This window comes from Podarcis liolepis, assembly GCF_965112155.1.
Source record: "Podarcis liolepis genome assembly, chromosome: 17".
NCBI classification, from domain to species: Eukaryota; Metazoa; Chordata; class Lepidosauria; order Squamata; family Lacertidae; genus Podarcis; species Podarcis liolepis.
Genome location: NC_139571.1, coordinates 36116301 through 36140494, shown reverse-complemented (window position 1 = coordinate 36140494; position 24194 = coordinate 36116301). Strand labels below are relative to the sequence as shown.

General features: G+C 46.1%; 1 protein-coding gene across 7 annotated transcripts in view; it reads right to left on the bottom strand.

The window, feature by feature from the left end:
- Nucleotides 1-1677: 1677 nt before the first annotated feature.
- The window catches only part of PRAG1 (PEAK1 related, kinase-activating pseudokinase 1), an 85806-nt gene continuing 63289 nt past the window's right edge, over nucleotides 1678-24194 (bottom strand). For all 7 annotated transcript variants that reach the window (XM_083481662.1, XM_083481661.1, XM_083481660.1 and 4 more), the window contains 3 exons: nucleotides 18971-19128; nucleotides 12231-12970; nucleotides 1678-3119 (listed from right to left, as the gene is read on the bottom strand). In XM_083481662.1, coding sequence (XP_083337788.1) covers nucleotides 2112-3119; nucleotides 12231-12970; nucleotides 18971-19128 — 1906 coding nt within the window. In that variant the 3' untranslated portion in view covers nucleotides 1678-2111. The remainder of the gene's footprint in view (nucleotides 3120-12230; nucleotides 12971-18970; nucleotides 19129-24194) is intronic.

Sequence of the window (24194 nt, the reverse complement as noted above, 5' to 3'; positions counted from 1 at the left end):
CAATTGTTCCTCTCCTTCCTCTGTAGACCATTTGGCTGGTAGGGTTTTAATGCTTCCTTGATTGCCTCAATGCAGGTTTCTTGAAGGGACGGATGTTTACCAGATCGCAGGCCTTTACCCTAGAAAGTCAAACCTGCCACACTGTTCACAATCCTCACAGTGGGGAAAACACATACTCGCCTGGCCTTTTGCCCATGATCAGATACACGCAGTTTCCAAAATGGAAAATAATCCCCATGAGAGGACAAGTTGCCTAATGAAGCAGCACTTATGAGCAGGCATAGGCAAACTCCGGCCCTCCAGATGTTTGGGACTACAATTCCCATCACCCCTAGCTAACAGGACCAGTGGTCAGGGATGATGGGAATTGTAGTCCCAAACTTCTGGAGAGCTGGAGTTTGCCTATGCCTGCTTATGAGTCTCCTGTAAATATTACACGAGAGTAGTGCATCTGGAGCAGGACAGCTGCTGGAGCCACTAAACCTTGCGGGGGAACCTATACACCACCAAAGCTTATCAGCTTCTCCCCCACTTTTCCTGATAGCCATTTCACTGTGTGAGTATGATGCTGATCATTGCAAAGGTATCAAAATTCTTTTACATTCTAGGATTGTGATCTGGACTTCTCAGTGATTATTATTATTTTTACATAATGGTAGGGTACCGTAAGGGATGTGGGTGGCACTGTGGGTTAAACCACAGAGCCTAGGACTTGCCGATCAGAAGGTCATAGGTTCAAATCCCCGCAATGGGGTGAGCTCCCATTGTTTGGTCCAAGCTCCTGCCAACCTAGCAGTTTGAAAGCACATCAAAGTGTAAGTAGATAAATAGGTACCACTCCGGCGGGAAGGTAAACAGTGTTTCCATGCGCTGCTCTGGTTTGCCAGAAGTGGCTTAGTCATGCTGGCCACATGACCTGGAAGCTGTATGCCGGCTCCCTCGGCCAATAAAGCGAGATGAGCGCCGGCTCTGGCGGTGCAGCAGCAGCGGGAGGCCCCATTAGCTAAAGTGGTGCTTCAGGTTAAGAACAGTTTCAGATTAAGAACAGACCTCCGGAACGAATTAAGTACTTAACCTGAGGTACCACTGTATATATTTTATGAGAAAATCCCGATTGAGGGAGGGGAAAATGTGGGAAGGCAGTGATTTGAAGAGGAAAGTCGTATGGACAACTAAGAACTAACCAAGGTACAAGTAAACCCACCCCTCTCCACATTATATGGCAGTATGGATGAGCTCAGAGAGGGTTGAAGAGGAAAGGTTTTGTTTTTGTTTTTAATTGGTGCAGGAAGAGATGCAGGAAATGCTCACTTCCCTGAAAATGAGAGCACACTTCAGACTCCAGAATCTCTTCCTTTTTGCTCAATTTATTTCTCTTCTTCAAGTTACCTTCCTTCCCTGTTTCTATATCTATGAGGTTGGTGATCCCTCTGGGCAGGGTAAAGTTGGAGCAGGGCTGCCAGGAAGGCTTGAGTGGGCAAAGCTGGATGGGTTTGGTGAGACATACAATACATCCAGGCAGTCAAATATTATGGGATAGGTGCTCCTCATGTGTGCATCCACACTGCACTGCTGCCATCAAAATGCCCTACTCCTTTTCTCTGTCGCCAATGGCTTCTTTGCAGTATCTGAACAACCTGTGTATAAAATTAAGCCGCCATCCGGAATCACGCAGAATGTTGCTGGGTTTTTTTTAATAGAAAATATATTAGGATATTTCACAGCGAATAAGCCTCTGCTCCAAGATTGAGCACATTCACTAGGAAACCAAAACAACAACAAAATCTCACAAGAATGAAACCCTCCTCCCATTTAGGAAATACACATACCTTCTTCTTTTTCTTTTTTTAATTTACCTCCAAGAGTAACCCAGGAAGCAACACACTTGGTGGTGGAATCCAGCAGTCTGTTTACAACACTCATAATGGTATTTATCCTGAAATGTACATAGGTTTTGATCTTTGCATTGTGTTTGTGTATGAAATACGGTCTGTTTCACGCAATTATCATTCCACAGAGGGGACGGGAGGTGTGTGACATTTTCTGTTTAAGGAAGCGCTTAGTCCACTGCCCTTAGAACGAACGATGCCCTTTTCACACACTATGGAGAATCAAAGGAGCTGAAGATGTTTCAGCGACTTGCAGAGAGAAGGTGGATCTGCGGCGGCTAAATACTGGCAGCACAGCCAGTCCTCCAGCTCGACGCTCCGCTCAGCGTCCACCGCCCTCTCGGCAAACTTCATCATGAGCAACGCCCGCTTCATGTCGATCCAGTTGTGAAGCGCTTCCTCGTGGTTAAGGGCCTGATCCGTCAAGTCTTTCCGGGGACCCCACAGCAGGCACTGCAAGATCTGCTTGGCCTCCACGATGTGGATGCGTTTGATGGGGTCTGCTTCCAGCAACAAGTGAGCCAGCTGCTGGAGCCCCCGAGAATAAATGGAGAGGTGCGGCAACGGGGGAAGGTCTTCCTGGCTGTACTCCTGCTCCCGGAGGTGGGCTTTCACTTCGAAGGGGTTGGGCTGGTGCAGAAGCTCGTAGATGAGGATGCCGGTTTGGAACTCGTCGAATTTTTTGTACTGGGAGGCGGAGACGATCTCCGGGGCCAAGCGAGCCTGGTTCTTTTTCGCTTTGGACTCGGCGGCGCCCGGCTTCTGCTTGGCTTTCAAAAAGTTGCTGATGATGAGCCGCGGCAGAGGTTTGTCCTCTCTGCTTTTGCTGCAGCTGGGGGGAGGTCTGCAGTGGACCAGCAGCAAGTTCTCGAGGCAAAGGTCTCTGTGGATGACGCTGTACTCCTTGAGGTGCTCCAGCCCGTTGCAGAGTTGCAGGAGCAGGAAACACACCCGCCGCTCGTACAGCTCCGGCTTCGCCTTGTGGAAAGGGCCGGAACCCCTCACGAAGTCGGCGGCAGTCTGGTGCGGGACCTCGCGGGTGATGACGACCACGCAGTCTTGCTCGGTGGCGGCGCGGGAGGGGCCCTGGCCGTCTGCGGAAGGGTTTTTCAGCATGCTGGAGGGCACCGTGGCAACAAAATGCCCACAGTCCTGCTGGATGTTGAAGTGGACCGGGACGGAAGGGCTGCAGCAGGATGTTGCGGCTTTCGTGTCTTGCGTTTTACATATCTGTGAATGGAAAGCAGGAAAGGGACAGAAGTGAGGTCTAAGGTCAGTTCCGTTTGGGATAGGGAAGGAGGTAAGGGAATGAAAAACTTGATTCAGGGAAATGTGAACCCACAAAAGCATCAGGGTCTGAATGTAAGTAGGTACTGATCAGGCCACTATTGTTATTCTGATGGTGAGGATGATGATGATGATAATAATAATAATACTAATAATACTACTACAGTGGTACCTCGGGTTACATACGCTTCAGGTTACATATGCTTCAGGTTACAGACTTCGCTAACCCAGAAATAGTACCTCGGGTTAAGAACTTTGCTTCAGGATAAGAACAGAAATCGTGCTCCGGCGGCGTGGCAGCAGCAGGAGGCCCCATTAGCTAAAGTGGTGCTTCAGGTTAAGAACAGTTTCAGGTTAAGAATGGACCTCTGGAATGAATTAAGTACTTAACCTGAGGTACCACTGTAATAATAATTCTGTTCATGGCCAATTATTATTGGTTCACATCCAACTAAGGTTTCCTCAGCGCATGGGTGGAATTCATTGTGGCGTTAAGAAGATTGTGGGGTTCTCCTAACCCTCCAAAATGGACCTGGAAGAGGCGCAACAGGCAAATCTGGAGAGGAGATGGGGAAAAGTTGTGTTGTGTTGCACTAGGTACAAGTCCTTGCACTGACTTCAGCTAATGGAAGCAGGCAGTTCAATGTGGGCCACTGACAGAAATTTCCATTTGTCCACTCTGAGTTTGACGACTATTGGGTACAACCTAATAATATCAATATTATCCTTTCGTTCCTCCCTAAAGGAGATCAGGGTAGCAAACAACTGCAACAACAAAATGCAAACATTTAAAAATAAACCACAACATCTAGAAAGCACCATGTTGGCTACCCCATCCTAAAGTCTTACCGAAGTTTCGCTTCACCACCACTGATATAATTTTATCAAAAAATTATCTCTGCCAAAACTTGGATAAAAATGAAAAATAAAACATAAAAGGTAAAGGTAAAGGGACCCCTCACCATTAGGTCCAGTCGTGGCCGACTCTGGGGTTGCGGCACTCATCTCGCTTTATTGGCCGAGGGAGCCGGCGTACAGCTTCCGGGTCATGTGGCCAGCATGACTAAACCGCTTCTGGCGAACCAGAGCAGCGCACGGAAACACCGTTTACCTTCCCACTGGAGCGGTACCTATTTATCTACTTGCACTTTGACGTGCTTTCGAACTGCTAGGTTGGCAGGAGCTGGGACCGAGCAATGGGAGCTCACCCTGTCGCGGGATTCGAATCGCCGACTTTCTTATCATCAAGCCCTAGGCTCTGTGGTTTAACCCACAAAGCCACCCGCGTCCCCTAAGCAACTTAGTGGTTCCACTGGGGCTTGAACCCAGGACCTTCTGCGTGTAAATCAGAACATACACGCGCACAAAAAACATATGAAGACGATTAGTAGCAGCAGAGTAAGAAGCAATGGGGGTTCTGGAAACCTGTGAGTTTAAAAGTTCAAAAACACACAGATCTATAATAAAGGTAAAACCAACTTTAACAACTATGGAAACTCCCCAAAGGAAGTCTTTATCTTGCTGTCTACAATTGAGTAATCAGACCTAAAAGTGAACAGAGAAACTGAGGGTGCATCTACACGTGTAGACCGTTGCACTGCTGTCATTTCAATTTTGCCTTCATGGGGCTGTAGCTAAAAGCTTAGTAATGGGGGATGGCTAAGGCACACCAAGGGACGCGGGTGGCGCTGTGGGTAAAACCTCAGTGCCTAGGACTTGCTGATCGTAAGGTCAGCAGTTCGAATCCCCGTGGTGGGGTGAGCTCCCGTCATTCAGTCCCAGCTCCTGCCCACCTAGCAGTTTGAAAGCACCTCTAAATGCAAGTAGATAAATAGGTACCGCTTTATAGCGGGAAGGTAAACGGCGTTTCCGTGTGCGGCACTGGTGCTGGCTCGCCAGTTGCAGCTTCGTCACGCTGGCCACGTGACCCGGAAGTGTCTTCGGACGGCGCCGGCTCCCAGCCTCTTGAGCGAGATGAGCGCGCAACCCTACAGTCGGTCACGACTGGCCCCTACGGGCAGGGGTACCTTTACCTTTTAAGGCACAACAAAGATGGGGAACGATGACCCTTGTAACTCAATGGAAAACAGCCAAACCCAAAATAAAAGCTGGCTGATACAGTTTCCTTAATTCTTCTAAAATTACTCTACCCCACCCCTTCCGAGGGGTAAAGTCAAATGTCTTGCATCAAATCCTGGGCCACTTTTAAAACCAACCAATTTATTATGCCATATATGAATCAGAATCCAGGTCCACTTTTCGTTGCCCCTATTTTCTTAAGTTTTAATAAAATGAAGCATCATGGTCCAAAACCTCCCAAAACTTTATTTATTCAATTTATTTATTTTGTGCCCTTCACTCCAAATGGGTCAAGGGCAGGTTGCAAAAAAGTCGCCAGCGAAACTGGTACGATTTGCAACCCAATAATAAAACGAAAGCATCAAAGCACAGGGTTGGAGAATCTCCAGGTGGAGCCTATTCAACATACCGCTGGCATGCTCCTGAGCTGGATCTGTGTCGTGATGGGCACACAGCAACATGCCTGGCACACTGCAGCAAGTCCAGACATTATTGAGGGGCCTTCTTACTTCTCACTTGGAAGTATCCAGCAGAGGCAGTCTAAATAGAAATACCGTATTTTTCGCTCCATAAGACACACCAGACCATAAAACGCACCTAGTTTTTGGACGAGGAAAACAAGAAAAAAAATATTCCGAATCTCAGAAGCCAGAACAGGAAGAAGGATTGCTGTGCAGCGAAAACAGCGATCCCTTTTCCTGTTCTGGCTTCTGGGATAGCTGCGCAGCCTGCATTCGCTCCATAAGACGCACACACATTTCCCCTTACTTTTTAGGAGGGAAAAAGTAAGTCTTATAAAGCAAAAAATACGGTACTTTATTGTCACTGTACCACTGGTTTACAGTGAGATTAAACGGGGGCCCCCTCCCCTCCCACAATCTCTCAGTCCTTGTTACACTCTGTGTGCTGTCATACGACCACCAACCCCGAAGATCAGCTGCAATGTTGCTGTCTTCCATTCAGCAGCCTCACAGCCCATGGGTAGAAACTGGTTTTTAACCTGTTGGTGCAGCTTATCATGCTTCTATATCTCCTGGGCAGGAGATTAAAAAGGTGCTGGCCAGGGCGTGAGTCATCCCTGAGAATGTTCCTTGCTCTTCTGAGGCAACGGTCTCCTGCGATAACATCTAGCGGACTCAGCCCATGATATCCTGTGCTGTCTTCACCACCCTCTGTAGGGACTTTCTGTCCATGGCTGTCAAACCAGCGTACCACATCGTAATACAGTATGAGAGAACACTTTCTATTGTGGACCGATAGAAGGAAATAATCAGTTGCTGTCTAACATTGTTCTTTCACAAGACCCTAAGGAAATGAAGTCTGTTGGGCCTTCCTAACCACCTGGGCTGTATTGACCTTCCAAGTTAGATCTTCACTAAGAGGGACTCCCAGGAATTTAAAGGAGAAGCCACTGTTGGAAGCACAGATGGGCCAGGATAGCTCCGTCAGTAGAGCATGAGACTCAATCTCTCAGGTTTGTGGGTTCAAGCCCCGCACTGGGCAAAAAGATTCCTGGTCCCTTCAATTCTATGATTCATGTTGAACCCTCCATGAAAATATCATTTGTTTAGATAAGTAATAATATTTGTTTAGATTTGTTCGGTTAAGTACGTTTAGAAAATAATATTTGTTTAAATAAAACAAGGTATCGAGTCCAGAAGAGGTACAGAAGGATCCCCAAATAATAACAGCAATTGATTTAAAGCGCCTTCTGTTTGGGGACCGAGTTGTTTCTCTTGCATCCTAATAGCATCAGTGGCTGGGAATGAGTCTAATGAAATCTCTGGACAGCAAATTCATTTTAAGTGTATTCCACATGGTAATATTATTCATTATTGGTTGTGAGATGCTCTTGCCTGCTCTGAGACACTGATGGGCTCCTTTAGGCTATGGAGACATTTTCCTGCTGCTATTGTTCTCCAGAGCTGCGCCGCTGTGTACAATCAGACTGTGTAGAATCCGGTTGGCGGTAATAGGATGGAAGGAGCCCAAAGGAGCGCAGGGACAGCAGCCTCGCTTTCCTACCTTGCCAAATGCACTGTGCAGAAGTAATAATCAAGTAACAAACAAACTGAAGAGTCTGATCACGTGACTGAATTACAAGCGTGTTCATAGGGCCACCACAGAGGAATATATTTTGAGTGCCAAACTAGACGTTTGGCAGAAGAATGGGATTTGGAAACCTGAGTCTCTGCGGAGCATCTATAAATGCTTTGGGTGGGGTGAGCAGAGGGAAAGGAGGGTGAAATATGCAGAGGAAACGTAACAAGTGCTGCCATCTATTTCTCCCCCTTTGTTTTCTCTTCCAGGCCTTCCCACCCTCATCTACCCCCAAATACAGCACACATGTCTGTAGACCCTGGCTGGGAAAGGAAAAAGGCAGAAGTAGTGGGTGGGAGAGGAAGGGACGCGGGTGGCGCTGTGGGTTAAACCACAGAGCCTAGGACTTGCCGATCAGAAGGTCGGCGGTTCGAATCCCCGCGACGGGGTGAGCTCCCGTTGCTCAGTCCCTGCTCCTGCCAACCTAGCAGTTCAAAAGCACATCAAAGTGCAAGTAGATAAATAGGTACCGCTCCAGTGGTAAGGTAAACGGCGTTTCCGTGCGCTGCTCTAGTTTGCCAGAAGCGGCTTAGTCATGCTGGCCACATGACCCAGAAGCTGTACGCCGGCTCCCTCTGCCAGTAAAGCGAGATGAGCGCCGCAACCCCAGAATCGGCCACGACTGAACCTAATGGTCAGGGGTCCCTTTACCTTTACTAGTGGGTGGGAGAAGGGTTAAGCATCTTTGGTAGAGAGAGCCATATTCTCAAGTCCCTGGTCTTTTGTCGAAGATAAAAGGAAGATTTTTTTTTTTTTGGAAGAGAGAATATTTTGGCTCCATTTCCCCACAATTCATGCATATGAGTCGAAGCACTAGCAGGGTCCAGGGTTCTAAGGCATGACAGGAAACTCATCTAAGCTCAAACTTTGAAACAGGCCTGTTGAAGCCTGACTTGAGGCAACAATCAGATCTGTAGCTTCTTTCATGTCTGCAGTCAGTGCAACAATATCACATTCACAGGGAAAGAAAAAGGAAAGGCACGAAAGCCCTGAAACCACTGTCTGTCAGAAATATTCCAGCGACGAAAATGAAAGCATTCCAAAAAGTTGCCTAGCTACATTTCCCCACTTAGAACTCGCACACACAGCGGCGGAGCTTGTATCTCAGTTCTTTGGCTCAGCTTTAGCATGCTACTGTCTGCCAGAGTCAGACAATAAAGGCGCATTTTGTAATGCGGGGACACACACGTGTGGTCTGCGACGAACACAAAACAAGGTTTGTCTCCTTCCCTCGCCATCACGCTCCCTCTGTAGCGTGCATCCACTGGGAGCCCAAACCGAGGGAAGTAAGCCGAGTGGCAGAAAGGCAGGCCTTTTTCCCCCTTTGTGAAATGGGCATCAACGCAGACGCCCCTGCGTGTGATGCATTGAAAATGAGCCCCGCAATTCACACAGGGTGGAGAAAAAGATGTTGGGACTAGAAATTATGCAGTTTCAGGCCCTCTAAGGTCTGAGCCTCTAAGAATAGGTCTAAGCCAAATTAGACAGGCACAGAAAGTCATGATGCTTAGTCACACAATAAAGACAATTTTATTCAAGAAGGCTTTACCACACAGTGTGTGTGTGTGTGTGTGTGTGTGTGTGTGTGTTGCTAATGGAATTTAACGAAGATCATGGCCACTGGGCCCATCACCTCCTGGCAAATAGAAGGGGAAGAAATGGAGGCAGTGAGAGATTTTACTTCCTTGGGCTCCATGATCACTGCAGATGGTGACAGCAGCCACGAAATTAAAAAATACCTGCTTCTTGGGAGAAAAGCAATGACAAACCTAGACAGCATCTTAAAAAGCAGAGACAACACCTTGCCAACAAAGGCCTGTATAGTTAAAGCTATGGTTTTCCCAGTAGTGATGTATGGAAATGAGAGCTGGACCATAAAGAAGGCTGATCGCCAAAGAATTGATGCATTTTGAATTCTGGTGCTGGAGGAGACTCTTGAGAGTCCCATGGAAGAAGATCAAACCTATTCATTCTTAAGGAAATCAGCCCTGAGTGCTCACTGGAAGGACAGATCGTGAAGCTGAGGCTCCAATACTTTGGCCACCTCATGAGAAGAGAAGACTCCCTGGAAAAGACCCCGATGTTGGGAAAGTTTGAGAGCACAAGGAGAAGGGGATGACAGAGGACAAGATGGTTGGACTGTGTTCTCGAAGCTGCCAGCATGAGTTTGACCAAACTGCGGGAGGCAGTGGAAGACAGGAGTGCCTGGCGTGCTCTGGTCCAGGGGGTCACGAAGAGTCGGACACGACTAAACAACAACAATTTGTAAATGGGGTTCTATGGTTTTCTAGACTTTATAATATATAGTTTTATCATTTTAGAGCTTTGTAGAAATATTTTATTGCTTTTAGAAAGTGCTTTTTGCGTGTTAAGAAGTAATACCTACACAAATCCAGAATGCAGTCCCTAAGACAGTTGGATGGCGCCTCGTATGCCTCATTCTAACAAAACCTGAGGCCAAGTTGGTACCAAATTTTTTTCCTGCTTTCCTTTTCACACGCAGGGCAGAAAAATAGTTTGAGTTCCTCACTTGAAGCTTTATGAATTTATATATTGTAACATCACGAACGGAAATTATTAATTATGTAGCTGTTGACTAAGGGATTATTATTATAACTGAAATGCAAGTGACATTAATTAAGATTACAGAACGCAGTGACGTAAGATTGGAAGTGCACCCAAACTATCATGCAGGGAGCCAATTTAACTAAAATGTATTCATTGGAAGTTGATTGGCATTTTGATAATTGTATAATTTGGGATGTAATTGTTATTGTTATAATTTGGCTTTTATTGGGGTATATTGGGAAACTAATTTAAAGATTTTATTAAAAAAGAAGAAGAACCCACTACATTATGAAAAAAAATGACTTGCAAAACTGTATACTAGTCGGAACAGCAAATTAAAAATTAGGAGAAATTTCCACTAAAATGCCAGCTAACGTATTTTCAGGAAGATTTAAAAACAAACAAACAAAACTGCAGATTGCTGCAGAAACATGAATAACTTAATTTAAGATTGGGGAAAATGAGAAACCGAGGGAACTGATATTGGCAGATCCTTCCGTCCCCACTCACAGAAGAGAAGGCCAGGGAAAAGGTGGCAGTGCCTGTTCATTCTGCCGGGGTTTCATGCAAGAGAGAGAAAAAACCATCCTGGGAATCATGACCTGTGCCTCTTTTTTTCCGCAAGCAACATTAAGCAATTTAGAACCCCTTGGATCACAGGGATATATGACTTGCCCGCTCTTGGCAGTACATCAATTGGAAATTTAGGTATGAAGACTTGCTCCCAGCCCTGCTCTGTTATACCTGCGCTGTGAGGGTTGCCACGGCAACCAGGCCCAGCTGTGCCCTACTGGCTTTATTGCAGCCTCTCATCAGCCCTGCTTGCGAAAAAGGAGAATTGCTGCTGGCAGGCTGATCAACGGATTGTGTGTAGACTCTGTACTCCTCTCTGGTTCTCATTGGGCAACTCTTAGAGCTCGACTCTCGAGTGTTTGCTTGTTCTGACCAGAAACTTTGGACTCTATTCTTTGATCTCTGGTATTTTTAGGCAATTCACCTGCCCTGTACCTGGGGTTTTGCTAGGTGCTATTTGCCACTGAATTTTTGCGTGAAAGAAATTTCCTGGCGGTTCCTTCTTAGACAAAAGATCCTATGAATTCCAGCAGAATAGAATAATAAGATCACAGGATCACAGAACTATAGAGTTGGAAGGACTCCATTGGATCATCCCTGCAATATATATATTTTTAAGCAGACCAGCAAAATCCTTGGTATGTGTGTTCCTAAATAGAACCAGTTTGACAGCAGATTTCCCTCTAAAGCAAAATTCAAGCATATTTCAAGGTTCCTTATCAGGCAACACACCTGATAAATTCTGAAAGAACCCAGTGGTACCTTGGGTTACGAACTTAATTCGTTCTGTAGGTCCATTCTTAACCTGAAACTGTACTTAACCTGAGGCGCACTTTCACTAATGGGGCCTCCCGCCGCTGCAAAATTTCCGTTCTCATCCTGGGGCAAAGTTCTCCATCCAAGGTACTACTTCTGGGTTAGCGGAGTTTGTAACCCGAAGTGTTTGTAACCCAAAGTATTTGTAACCCGAGATAAATGTAAAGGGACCCCTGACCATAAGGTCCAGTCGCAGACGACTCTGGGGTTGCAACGCTCATCTTGCATTATTGGCCGGGGGAGCCGACGTACAGCTTCCGGGTCATGTGGCCAGCATGACTAAGCTGCTTCTGGCGAACCAGAGCAACGCACAGAAACGCTGTTTATCTTCCTGCTGGAGCGGTACCTATTTATCTACTTGAACTTTGATGTGCTTTTGAACTGCTAGGTTGGCAGGAGCAGGGATCAAGCAACGGCAGCTCACCCAGTCGCGGGGATTCGAACTGCCAACTTTCTGATCGGCAACCTGAGGTACCACTGAATAGATAGGGTGTGTGTGTCCCCCCATCCTTGTGAAGGTCATCAGATCATTCAAGTTCATGGCAGCCAGAGACCAGTGAAAATTATGATAATGATAATAATAATAGTAGTAGTAGTAGTAATTTATTTATACCCCGCTCATCTGGCTGGGTTTCCCCAGCCACTCTGGGCAGTTTCCAACAAAACACTAAAATACAATAACCTATTAAACATTAAAAGCTTCCCTAAACAGGGCTGCCTTCAGACGTCTTCTAAAAGTTTGGTAGTTATTTTTCTCTTTGACATCTGGTGGGAGGGCGTTCCACAGGGCAGGTGCACTACTGAGAAGGCCCTCTGCCTGGTTCCCTGTAACTTGGCTTCTCGTAGTGAGGGAACCGCCAGAAAAGGCCAAAAGCACAGAGCAAGTCCTGACAAAATAAGCATTTTGCAACGACATACCTTCACCGCATAGGTGCTTGATGGATCCTTGGAGCAGGTGGCACAATAATATATGGCGTCCCCTGAATCACAGCAAGGCTTGTTGCACGTCAGCTTGAAGAGGGACCAGTTGTTCTCGCTGAAATGCAGCTCGCTCTTCTGGTCGCGCATGAAACAGTCCTCGCACTTAGAAACGAGGCGGCGCAAGGATTCCGCATACAGCCCGCCTAGCTTGGCGTACACCCCCTCTTTGTTGTCAATATTGCTGAGGAGGTTGTGGAGCTGAAAGCTAGAACCTGAGGAAACCGTGGTGGACATGCCGTGCTGGGAGGAGGAACGAGGCGGCAAGTTTTTGCTCTGGCTACAGCAGGCGCCGCCATTCTTAGCAGAACAGGGATATGGGGAATGGGATCCTCTGAAGGCTTTCTCCAGTGACTCAGAAGAAGAAAATGTCTGGCGGTTGATTCCCAAGGTGGAGCTAAACGGAGGCTCCTCGCGGATGCAGACGTTACTTTCCGACTGACTGAAGTTCAGTTTGGGGCTCGCGGGACCTGAAGCTCTAGCTGGGGAAGCCGGGCCCCAGTAAAAACCATCTGGCGAAGAAACAGCTCTGCTGACGGTTTTCTTTTGCGGCAGAGGAGGCGGCTGTAAAGGTTTGCAGTGCGGCCTGTCTTTGCTGGGACATGCGGGGAAATGAGTTGAAGGAAAGGTCGGCTTCCCGGTACGGGTGGGTGAACGAAGGCTCGTTTTGCACGATTGTCCTGAAACACATGCAGACAATAAAGCAATTATAAGCCGGGGACTCCTACCAGCACGGATAAAAAAAGATGTTTTACAATGCGAGGCCTAGATCAAGTTCCATCTAAAAAGGTAAGCATGCCAGCAAAGGGTAATGAAACTTTGCACCCAGATTAGCCTAGGATCGTCTGTAGCAGCCAAAACAAGAATGGCCGTTGTACATGGGGTCAAAGTCACGCTAGAGCATGATAAAATTATGAGACATGATATGTGTGTCTGTATGGCGGCATCTCAGCCCCCCGGGTCTTGTGCTGTGATGAGGAGGGAGTAGGAGCCTGTGTGGATGAATCTCCCTCCCCATGGCAGCCCAGGACCCAGGGGGGGATGGGGGGCTGCTGTAGTGTGCATGACTGGCGATACAGAAATCAGCATGAAATTATCCGGCTGACTGTTCGAGCTTTTGCCTTCATTAGCAACGCAAAGCGATTAGGTCCCCAAAAGGGCACAATGAATAAAAATGATGGTTCGTAGAGAGAATTCTGAGAAAGGTGGCATTTATTGCCAGGAAAGGGGTTAGGTGCATGCAAGAAAAATTAAAAGCCAATTTAAAAGCACAGGCTTTAATCTTAAGTATTAAGAAAAAAGCCATAGGGAGTTAAGTGTTTATAATATATGGGTGTACCCAGGCCGAGTGTAGACTTGTGGAAATCAAGAGGACTAAATTAGTTGATTAAATTAAGTCACATTGATTTCAGTGGGTTTACTCCTAGCATGTCTAAACCTCTCTCGCTTAATAATAATAATAAATTATTATTTATACCCTGCCCATCTGGCTGAGTTTCCCCAGCCACTCTGGGCGGCTCCCAATCAAGTGTTAAAAACAATACAGCGTTAAATATTAAAAACTTCCCTGAAACTTCATTTCATCATTTTCTGTATTTTCTGCTTTTTATCTATCAGTGCCATGTAAATTCACATTTAGTTATTGTCAAACAGGGCTATACTATCTGGTTTTGATACTCAAGTAATATTAGATCCTTTCTTATAAGCCTAATTTACTGAATGGCTCCCTCCCACCTGCCTGCCTGCTCCTCACCCCCAAACCACTTTTTAAAAGCTGTTTTTCTCCTCTGTGGAAGTCCATGTCTGGATGTGACTCCTGCCAGGAGACAAAGAGATTTTGAGTGGAAAAAGATGAGTTGGGGTTCTGCTCCTCCTTGCCTTTATAGGGAATAGGCTAGAGCTGGATTAAGTCCTGCCATCATCACCATGTCTAGTTTATCTTCAGGGAAAGTGACTGACACTGGAGGTCATTCAGCAAGTTTCTGAGCTGAGTCCCAGGTCTCCCCATTTCAAGTCTCCATCCACTGCACCACACATGGCTCTGGTATTAAGCCACAACATGTTTAAAATAGGTGATCTGGTTGCATATGCCTACATTAAAGGTAAAGGTACCCCTGGGATGCGGGTGGCGCTGTGGGTTAAACCACAGAACCTAGGACTTGCCGATCAGAAGGTTGGCGGTTTGAATCCCCGTGATGGGGTGTGCTTCTGTTGCTCGGTCCCTGCTCCTGCCAACTTAGCAGTTTGAAAGCACATCAAAGTACAAGTAGATAAATAGGTACCGCTCCGGTGGGAAAGTAAACAGCGTTTTCGTGCGCGGCTCTGGTTCGCCAGAAGCGGCTTAGTCATGCTGGCCACATGACCTGGAAGCTGTACGCCAGCTCCCTCGGCCAATAAAGCGAGATGAGCGCCGCAACCCCAAAGTCGGCCACGACTGGACCTAATGGTCAAGGGTCCCTTTACCTTTACCTTACAGGTACCCCTGACCATTGGGTCCAGTTGTGGACAACTCTGGGGTTGCGTGCTCATCTCGCATATCTGTAGGCGGAGTCGGCATTTCTCCGCAGACAGCTTCTGGGTCATATGGCCAGCATGACTAAACTGCTTCTGGCGAACCAGAGCAGCGCACGGAAACACCGTTTACCTTCCCGGCAGAGTGGTACCTACTTATCTACTTGCACTTTGACCTGCTTTTGAACTGCTAGGTGGGCAGGAGCAGGGACCGAGCAACGGGAGCTCACCCCATCGCGGGGATTCGAACAGCCGACCTTCTGATCGGCAAGCCCTAGGCTCTGTGGTTTAACCCACAGCGCCACCCGCGTCCCTTATGCCTACATTAGCCACCTGTAAACTAAAATAAGTGACTTTTGAAAAGCAGAAGTGACCAGGAGAGCAGTTCCTGACAAGCCTTTGCTTATGCCAGGCATGACGAGGTTTGTTCTCAAGCTCTCCCAAAATGGTGAGTCTTATCATCTTGCCCACAAATCCTGCCAGACATATTCCCAAATATACTAGGGATGAACAGGCAAACAACCCTATCTGATTTCTACAAGCAAAATCGGGGCAGGAAGCGCAGTTCCTCTCAAGCCTCCCCTTCTTTGTAGAACAGGGTGGAACAAGATGCCCTGCCTAACGAGAGCTTTCTTCCTTTTCTGGGCAAAGTGCCTTTATTTCTCCTGCTCTGCATGGAGCAGAGTCTTCCAGGCCGTGCAGGGGAAAGCAAGGCACTTTGCCCAAGAAGCACTGTTGCTAACCATGTTGGTTCCTGGCAAAGCTATCTTGTTTCCACCCCCCCAACCCGCTTCTGCAGGGTAGGGATGGGCAAATCTGTCCATTTCTTACTTTTCCAATCTTAAGTTTAGCTCTCCACATTTCAGCACCTCTTTGCCAATTTTCTTTTTAAGTGCTCACGAGAATTTGCCAGCATTTTAGTGTGCAATTTTGCCTAATACACCTCAATTTCTCCTAATGTAATACAGTGGTACCTCGCAAGACGTATGCCTCGCAAGACGGAAAACTCGCAAGACGAAAGGGTTTTTCGTTTTTTGAGTTGCTTCGCAAGACGAATTTCCCTATGGGCTTGCCTCGCAAGACGGAAACTTCTTGCAAGTTTGTTTCCTTTTTCTTAAAATCGTTAATACAGTTGCGACTTGACTTCGAGGAGCAAGAAGAAGAAGAAGAGTTTGGATTTGATATCCCGCCTTTCACTCCCCTTCAGGAGTCTCAAAGCGGCTAACATTCTCCTTTCCCTTCCTCCCCCACAACAAACACTCTGTGAGGTGAGTGGGGCTGAGAGACTTCAAAGAAGTGTGACTGGCCCAAGGTCACTCAGCAGCTGCATGTGGAGGAGCGGAGAAGCGAACCCGGTTACCCAGATTACGTGACTACCGCTTTTAACCACTACACCACACGGGCTCTCATAGCAACTCATAGCACGCAGTGTGGTAGCCTTTTTTGAGGTTTTTGAAGACTTTGGTGATTTTTGAAGCTTTTCCAAAACTTTTCTGAAACCGTGCTTCGCAAGACGAAAAAATCGCAAGACGAAAAAACTCGCGGAACAAATTAATTTCATCTTGCGAGGCACCACTGTATGTTTTTCCTATACATTATCTAGTTGGAGAATTTCATCAGGAAATTCAGAGAAGTGTGGGTTTTGAAGGACGGCTTGGCTGCAGTGCAAGTTTGGGAGATTTGCCATGAAATGTGAACTGAATCCAATTTCTTCCCCACCCACAGAACACACTGTGTCTCAATGCTAACCAATGTCATGGGCTGGCTGGGTGCAGAAGAATGGAGGGAGGCACCTGCTGGGGAACCCCCAAGGAAACCCCCATGGGGAAGAAGGCTCAGAGCCAGGGGGTTGGTGGTGGGATGTCAAGGAGTGGTCAGAGGGAGAAGAGAGAGCAGACTGGGAGGAGGAGGTGTCGGAAGCTGAAGAGGTAACAGGGTTGTCAGGGAACTGCCATTGGCTCAGAGGCGAGAGTGGGAAGGGCAGATGGATTACAGAGAGCCTCCAAAAATCTTGGGGAGCAGGACTTCCTCAGCGGAGGAAGGAAGCCACACCTCTAGTGGGGAAGAGTTGCAGGGCTCGGAGGATGCAAGGCAGCGCCAGGACACCTCGCCTGAGCAGAGCGGGGAGGAGAGAGGTCCCCCTTTACCCAAGCCTTCCTTGTGCAGTGGGCTTTCGCGCAGAGAGGGGAGGCGTCGGCTGGGGGTCAAGAGACTGCTCTGCTGGGGAAAAGTTTAAGGACTGCCCACTCTCAGATTCTGCTAGTAAGTGAGCAAGACATGGAATAGAGGCGTTCTGCATTGTAAAGGTTTTTGCACCAATAATAAAGCCTTTGAAAAGACCAGTGAGGGATCTTGCCTGATCGCTCTCGAGCAACCACACCGATAGCCGTAACAAGGGTTTACATGGTCTCCCAGAACATGTAGAGGAAGGAAGAGGGTGGAGCAAGGAGAGACTAGATGGACTAGATGGAGCCCGCGTTTGCTTGGGAAGGACCTGGCAGAGGAGGAGTCTTAGGGAGCGGAGAGATCGTGAGAACCTTCAATCCTCACTGGGGCAAGACCTACTGAGAAGAGTTGCTATGATCACTAGGCCTGCGCTGTTTTGGTTTCTTGGAATGAAGAGTTAACTTTGCTGACACTGGGTGTTTTATTTCTAGCCTACTCCTGACTCTGGCTCCTGACACCATGGAGAAAGGGAAGCCCCCTCTTCTTCAGCCAGCAAATAAATGCTGTAGAAGAGAAGTCCTTTCTCTGCTAGCATGTTGGGAACCAGGCTTCCCTGGGTGTTTTTACGATCATCAAACCCACCCTGAATCGCTTGAGGGGTTTTGTGGTTTGAATGGAAAGGGGGAGGCAATTCATGTTTGGGTCGAAGAGTGGGATGTTTGTGCATCCCTAATTCCTCATTTTAAAACCCATCAAGTTCTGGTACTGGCAACCTTAGCACTGAAGTGGGAAGTCCAAAGTGACTTTTATTACAATTACCTAAGCTCTGCAAGCTAAGCACAATGCAACCTGTATATCCCCGCAGTGAATGAATCTATCCAACTGAGTAAAGGAATGTTATTGGAAGGTGGAGTTAACATTGCATAGCGTTTCTGAAGACAACCTGGCTCTCTGTCACAGAACTGGGCACTGGCTGCCAAAGAACAGGGTAAATATTTAAGCAGCATGGCAAGCTATGTGAGGACTCAGAGAATTTTTTTACTTTCTATTTTTTTCTTTACTCTGTAGTACCTTATTGTAGGACAAGCCCAAGATATTTGAAAAGTTAAGACAATTCACATGCAGTACATTATTATTATTATTATTATTATTATTATTATTATTATTATTATTATCCCTTTCCCAACACGGACATAGTCTTCTTCACTACTATGCAGCACTTAGACAAAAAGATAGCGCAAGGGATGGCTACTGGCTTCCCTGTTGATCCTATGATTGATAGCTGGCCACCATGGCTAGCCCTTGCAGCGCAGCTCGTTGCCTGTAGAGGGCACAAGTCCTGCTCCTAATTTTGGTGACATCACAGGAAGCATGGTCCTCCAACTACTCTGATACTTCATCATAAGAAATGCCAGACACCTTGAATTTAAGCTACATTCAGACCACATATTTTCAAGTTCTACGACTGCTTTTGTAGTAATGACTTGTGCTGTCCTGTCATTCATTCAAAGGTTCCATTTGGTTTTGGGATAGTTTGGCACATTAGCAACAAAGCTGAATAAATGGGCATTCAAAACAGCAACGTATCATGGATACCAAAGACAGCTTATACCCACCTGAAGGGTGAAAGGAAGAGACCATGTAAAGCTTCCTTGGGGAAGTGAAATTCTAAACGCAGCTTTACAGGGCCTGTTTATTGCCTACATTCACACAACACAGTAAACCATAGTTAATGGCTTGCTGCAAACTCACTTATATTTTTAATCATGGTTTGTTTGAGTGAAATAAAGCATAATCTCTCAGTCAGATATAACACAAAGACAGGGATTATGGCTTGTTGCTCCAATTAGGGGCCAGCAAGGCAGGAGCCACCTCCATATTCACAGTAGGCCATTAACTATGGTTTACTGTGACGTGCAAACTGGGTCAATATGTCACAATTTACAGAACGTGTTTCGTACATTAACCCCACAGCCCCACACTAACACACAACTTTTAGCTACCTCCATTGCCGAATGCATTTGTGTCCAAATTCAAACTGTCCGTGGAGCCAGCGGTGAAAGTGACGTGGATTCCCTGGAAAGCAGGACTGAGGTTTTCTGTAGAATCACTGCTGAGCTTCTCCAACTCAGAATTGCTTCTGTTCATTTTTAGAAAATGCCTAGAGATTAAACATGGGAAATACATAATGAGAAAACAGCAATTTATACAAGAGTCAGATCAGATTTTGAAGAATGTGGCTATGTCTACACAATAACACCTGTGATCCTGTTTTGATTTGTTCCTCTCTTATTTCTTTTGTCCTAATATTGTTTTGAGGGTTTTTTGTTTGCTTTTGTTTGCTTTTTGCACACATTCAGGGGCAGCTAGTGGGGAGGGGCAGCAGCACACACTTGGCTTTCCAGCAGCGGCATTGCTACTCCTTACTGGGAGAGGTGGTAGAGAGATCAGTGCTGTGTGGACACAGGCAGGAGTACTGGATCGGCTCCCCGGTTTGCTCACACAGTGCAGACCCTCCAGCCACCTCACCACCAGTGTTAGAAACCCAGATATAGAAGCTAGGTGCCAAATGTCACCTTAAACCTAGGTTACGATCGCTGAAACAGAATGTCTATTCACCAGGGGGTTTGGATTGGGATTTGATATCCCGCTTTATCACTACCCGAAGGAGTCTCAAAGCGGCTAACATTCTCCTTTCCCTTCCTCCCCCACAACAAACACTCTGTGAGGTGAGTGAGGCTGAGAGACTTCAAAGAAGTGTGACTGGCCCAAGGTCACCCAGCAGCTGCATGTGGAGGAGCAGAGACGCGAACCCGGTTCACCAGATTACGAGTCCACCGCTCTTAACCACTACATGGGTCAGATGACCCTACAACTCTATGATTCACTTGTCCCAATATGCAAGAAGGAGAAACACACAGTGGAAATGGAAATGGTACTTACTATGAACTAAGGCAGAGGTTATTAAACTGTGGTTGCCAAACCTGCGCCCAGAAATCTCCATGTAGTCATAACTGGACCCAGGCCAGCAGCAAAACACACCTGGTTAATTTCTAACACTGCTTGCTGCTACCAGTTATTGGTGGAGATGTTGCTGTTGGGAGGCCAGGAGCATGCCAACCTACCCACCTACCCCGCTTCAGCCGCACCTGCATGCATGAACAACACGATGTAAGAGAGAGAGAAGGCCAAGCAAATAAGAGAATGGTCTCAGCACACTGCTTGGTCAACACCTTGGTATGTGATGGCTTGGGAGAAGTAAAACGGTTTATTTCTGAGCAGGCATATCAAGATACAATTTCTGGTGACACGCTGGTGCTCTACCTTCTAAATAAGTCTTTCCACAAGTCAATAAAAGCTGTCACTTCAAAGGCAACTACAGGACTCAAATGCAAGCTCAACAGGCTGCCTCAATGGCTGGGGACACTGTTCTTAGTGACGTCTGTCCAGCATTACCAGGCATTCACCTTTGCATCCCTGACTATCGGCACTGTATTGCCGCAGTAGCATGTTTCTATACAGGCAACCTTTATTAATTTTATTCCATTTTTATATCCTGCCCTTTCCCCCAAAGGACTCAAATTGATCTACAGAGCTAATCTTCCATCTGCAAAGGATTCCTCCATTTCTAGCTCAGGGGGTTTCTACATGCATGCAGAAGGCAAAACAATAGATTTGCTTTTGTTTTCTACACACAGTATATCTGCAAGAAAGCAAGCGAAGCACTGCGTTGAAAGCTCCTTTCCAAGGTACAATGTCTTTTTGATTAAAAAGGAACAAACAAATGCCTACCGACCCAACACGTCTTTATCTGTAGCTAAAGATCACAGCAGAAGCTCACAAGGCTTATTTTCTTACCACGATTTACAATTTCATTTCCCCATTACGCCAACAATACAATGTTATTTTTCTGCATTATCTCTTTTCAGTTATTTAATGTTCTTTATAAAACAGCTTAGCCCCCAATCCCCAAGCACAATTTTGTAATTCCCTGTCATTTCAGTTAAACTTAACTTCCAAGCCGATATGCAGCCTTAAACTTGTCTGATATCCCTATAATAATATATATTACTAAACTGACTGTATAATTTTTACATTTCGTTTCTATCCGACCCAATTTGTTTCCTTTGAAAAAAACCCTCACGCAATATATACACATGCATACGTATATACATATGTCCAATCATGTTTTGTGGATTGCTGGGTTTTTTGTGTGTTTTTTTTTGGAATGGCAGAAACGTGAAGATTTCATTCTAATGCAGAGATGGAGAACCTTTGTCCCTCCAGGTGTTAGGAATCCAACTTCCATCAGCCCCCCGCCAGTGTGGTCAATGATCAGGCATGATGGGGGGTGGAAGCTAGAAACATCTGGAGGGTCACCCCAGTTCTAATGGTGTTAAGGTGAGCCAGACTACTCAGGATACTTCAGAGATCCTTCTCCACGTCCCTCCATCTTACGATGTCTGATGAGTGGATTATACAGAGCCTTCTGGGTCATGGCACCACAACTGTGGAACACCCTCTACTGACCTATCATTACTGGTCTTTGAGCAAGTTGGCTATTCTGGATGGCATTTGAAGGATAATGCAAGTGACTTCAGTACTACGTAGACTGTTGTGTTTTGCTGATGCTTTCTTTCTGCTTGGCTGTTTGCTTTTTTATATTTTTAGCAAGCTTGTTGTGGTTTTATATTTGTTTATATTGGATTTTGTTAGCTATCTTGGCTGTTGGTTAGTCAGGGACCCATATTTAAGCAAATCATTTTTTGTTTAAAGCAGACAACAGGGAAAAAAATGTCTAATAGACAAACACAGAGAAATTTTGCCACTTTTTTATATTCTATAATGAAACAGCCCCTTCATGTTGATATAACAGGCAAGAGACAGATAATTTAAACTTTCATATTTTTAATTCTTATCTCCAACATAGTCGGAGCTTAAGAAAAATATACAAAAAGACCCCGCAGGAATTAACATTACAGAAGCCTCCTTTTATAGTTGCACCTCATATTATAAGCAATGATCCTTAATACAATTTCCTATTTTCCTCTAAATTGGCCTCATTATCAAGCACATCTTAAGCTTCATTTAAGGGTTAGGATTAGAATCATAGAAACAGATAATTTCAGAGTTGGAAGGTACCCCAAGAATCATCTAGTCTAACCCTCTGCAATGCAGAAATGCCAAATAAATCATAAATGACAAGGCACACATTTTCCCTATCCAATAACCCTTTCCAGATCCAAGATTCATTTAGGGCTTCTCTTTCTCCCTGTCTCTGACACACAATCTACACACAACATATTATCAATTCTGTAAGAAATTATTAGTTCCTGATTTTTCAGAAACGAATATATTAATGGATCAATCCAATGCAACTTTTTCTTGGATGCTACTCCCAACCAGCTCAATAGGGCTTACTTCCAGGTAAGCAGGTCTAACTTGTCTCTTTCAAAATCCATGTTATCCATCCATGCTAATATCTATTTATTAAAATATGTGCATTGTGACTTTGCAATCTAATGATCTACAGAGCAACTAACAAAATTATTTAAAATCACGATACCGATTTTTAAAAAAATACTTAAGAAAGCAAAAAAACAACCCCATAAAAATAGTTGGAACCTGCTAACCATAGGTAACATACCACCCCAGCAAATGCTTTAAAACCAGATCAGACTAACTTACCATCCCAGTAAATGGTGCAATACCAGATCAAACTTTTGTTCAGGAGGGTCAGACATCCTACCATCAACACTGGCAGAGAAACATAAGCATTCAGTGGTGCAATTTCGGGACTGGAGATCTTTTCAGAAGCTAGCTAGCTGCATTTGCAAAGTACAGCCCTGATTGTTGTGAAGTCATATATGCGAGGAGAGCTCTCTTTATTCCCACTGCCCTGGTGCCTTATACAAAATGCACTTTCTGAATAGGGGATAAAACAGAAACAGAAATCATCGCTGCTTGGGGAACAGCCGCTCTTGGCCTTGCCTATTACTGCCACACCAGATAATAACCTCCAGCACTCTCCGTAAAGTATTGTTTATTTTTGATCTAACATATAAATATACATGGCACTTTTCAAGGACACACACACACACAGGCTGGAGGATTGGGGAGGACAAAAGCAATCCCTGCTCAGGAGAGCTTTCCATCTGAAATTTCAACAGCAGAGATGAAAGTCGGGAAGGGGAGGAGGAAAGAGAGGTACAGTATCTGTAATGCTAAATTACAAAATGAGGATAACTTTAAGAAAATGTGGCAATTGAGATTCATGCCATGAGCCCCACAGAGCTGTTGGGATCTGTGTTTGGGCTGGCAGTCTCTGATGCAGCAGGAGGAGAAAGGAATAGGTGGTTGGGGAATTAGACTGAATGAGGAGGAACTGGGTCAGAGGAAGAGGGATCTGCCCCAACTTCAGCTGCTTTGGAAAGGGGAGCAGGGATGGTGGTTCTCGTCCCTGACCTTCCTGCAGAGCAGAGAGCCTCAGTGGAGGCTGAGGGGGGCTTTGAGCAGATGAAGGAGGAAGGCAGAAGCGACTGAACAGGAGGGTGCAGTCTTGTCACCTAAAACCAGAAGCCACCGTCATAGGAACAGGCCCACCTACCCCAGGGGAGCACACAATCCTGCAAGGCGAGCAAGACTTGCAAGTGAGCACACCATGCCTTGTCTTTAAGAGCTTGGCGAGCAGGGCATGGAAACCTTGTTGGGACATCTTCGTTGCTTCTGTCGGATTCTGAGCTTCCTGCCCTGTTCTTGAACTTCTGCTGAGCCTGTACCGTTTTTTGCTCGAATACGAGAGTCTCAGTGGGTAGGACAGGGAAATACCACCCAAAGTGTCCTCAAAAGGTGAGAACAGAATTCATGACAGATACAGGTGACGGGAAGCTAAAGCAGGGACTGAAGGAGGTGCATCACCCGATCAGAGCAATGATAAGCAATGGGTTTTTTGGAGGGGGGGGAGTTTTGGACAGAGGTGGGAAGACTGAGAGATGATAAAGGACAGCCAGAGAAAAGAAGGTTACAGGAGTTCAAGGGTGAGACTGGAGGTAAGAGGATGGATCAGTGTGTTCCCCAAGTGGGCAGAGCGGGGGTGAAAACATAGGGATCATCTATACTTTTTTTTCATACTGGAACTGAAAACGAGCAAAACATAATGATACTTCATGGGGATTTTTGCTAATAAACAGAGCGGATTTGCCAGCCAAGTCCAAAACTCCCAACTGT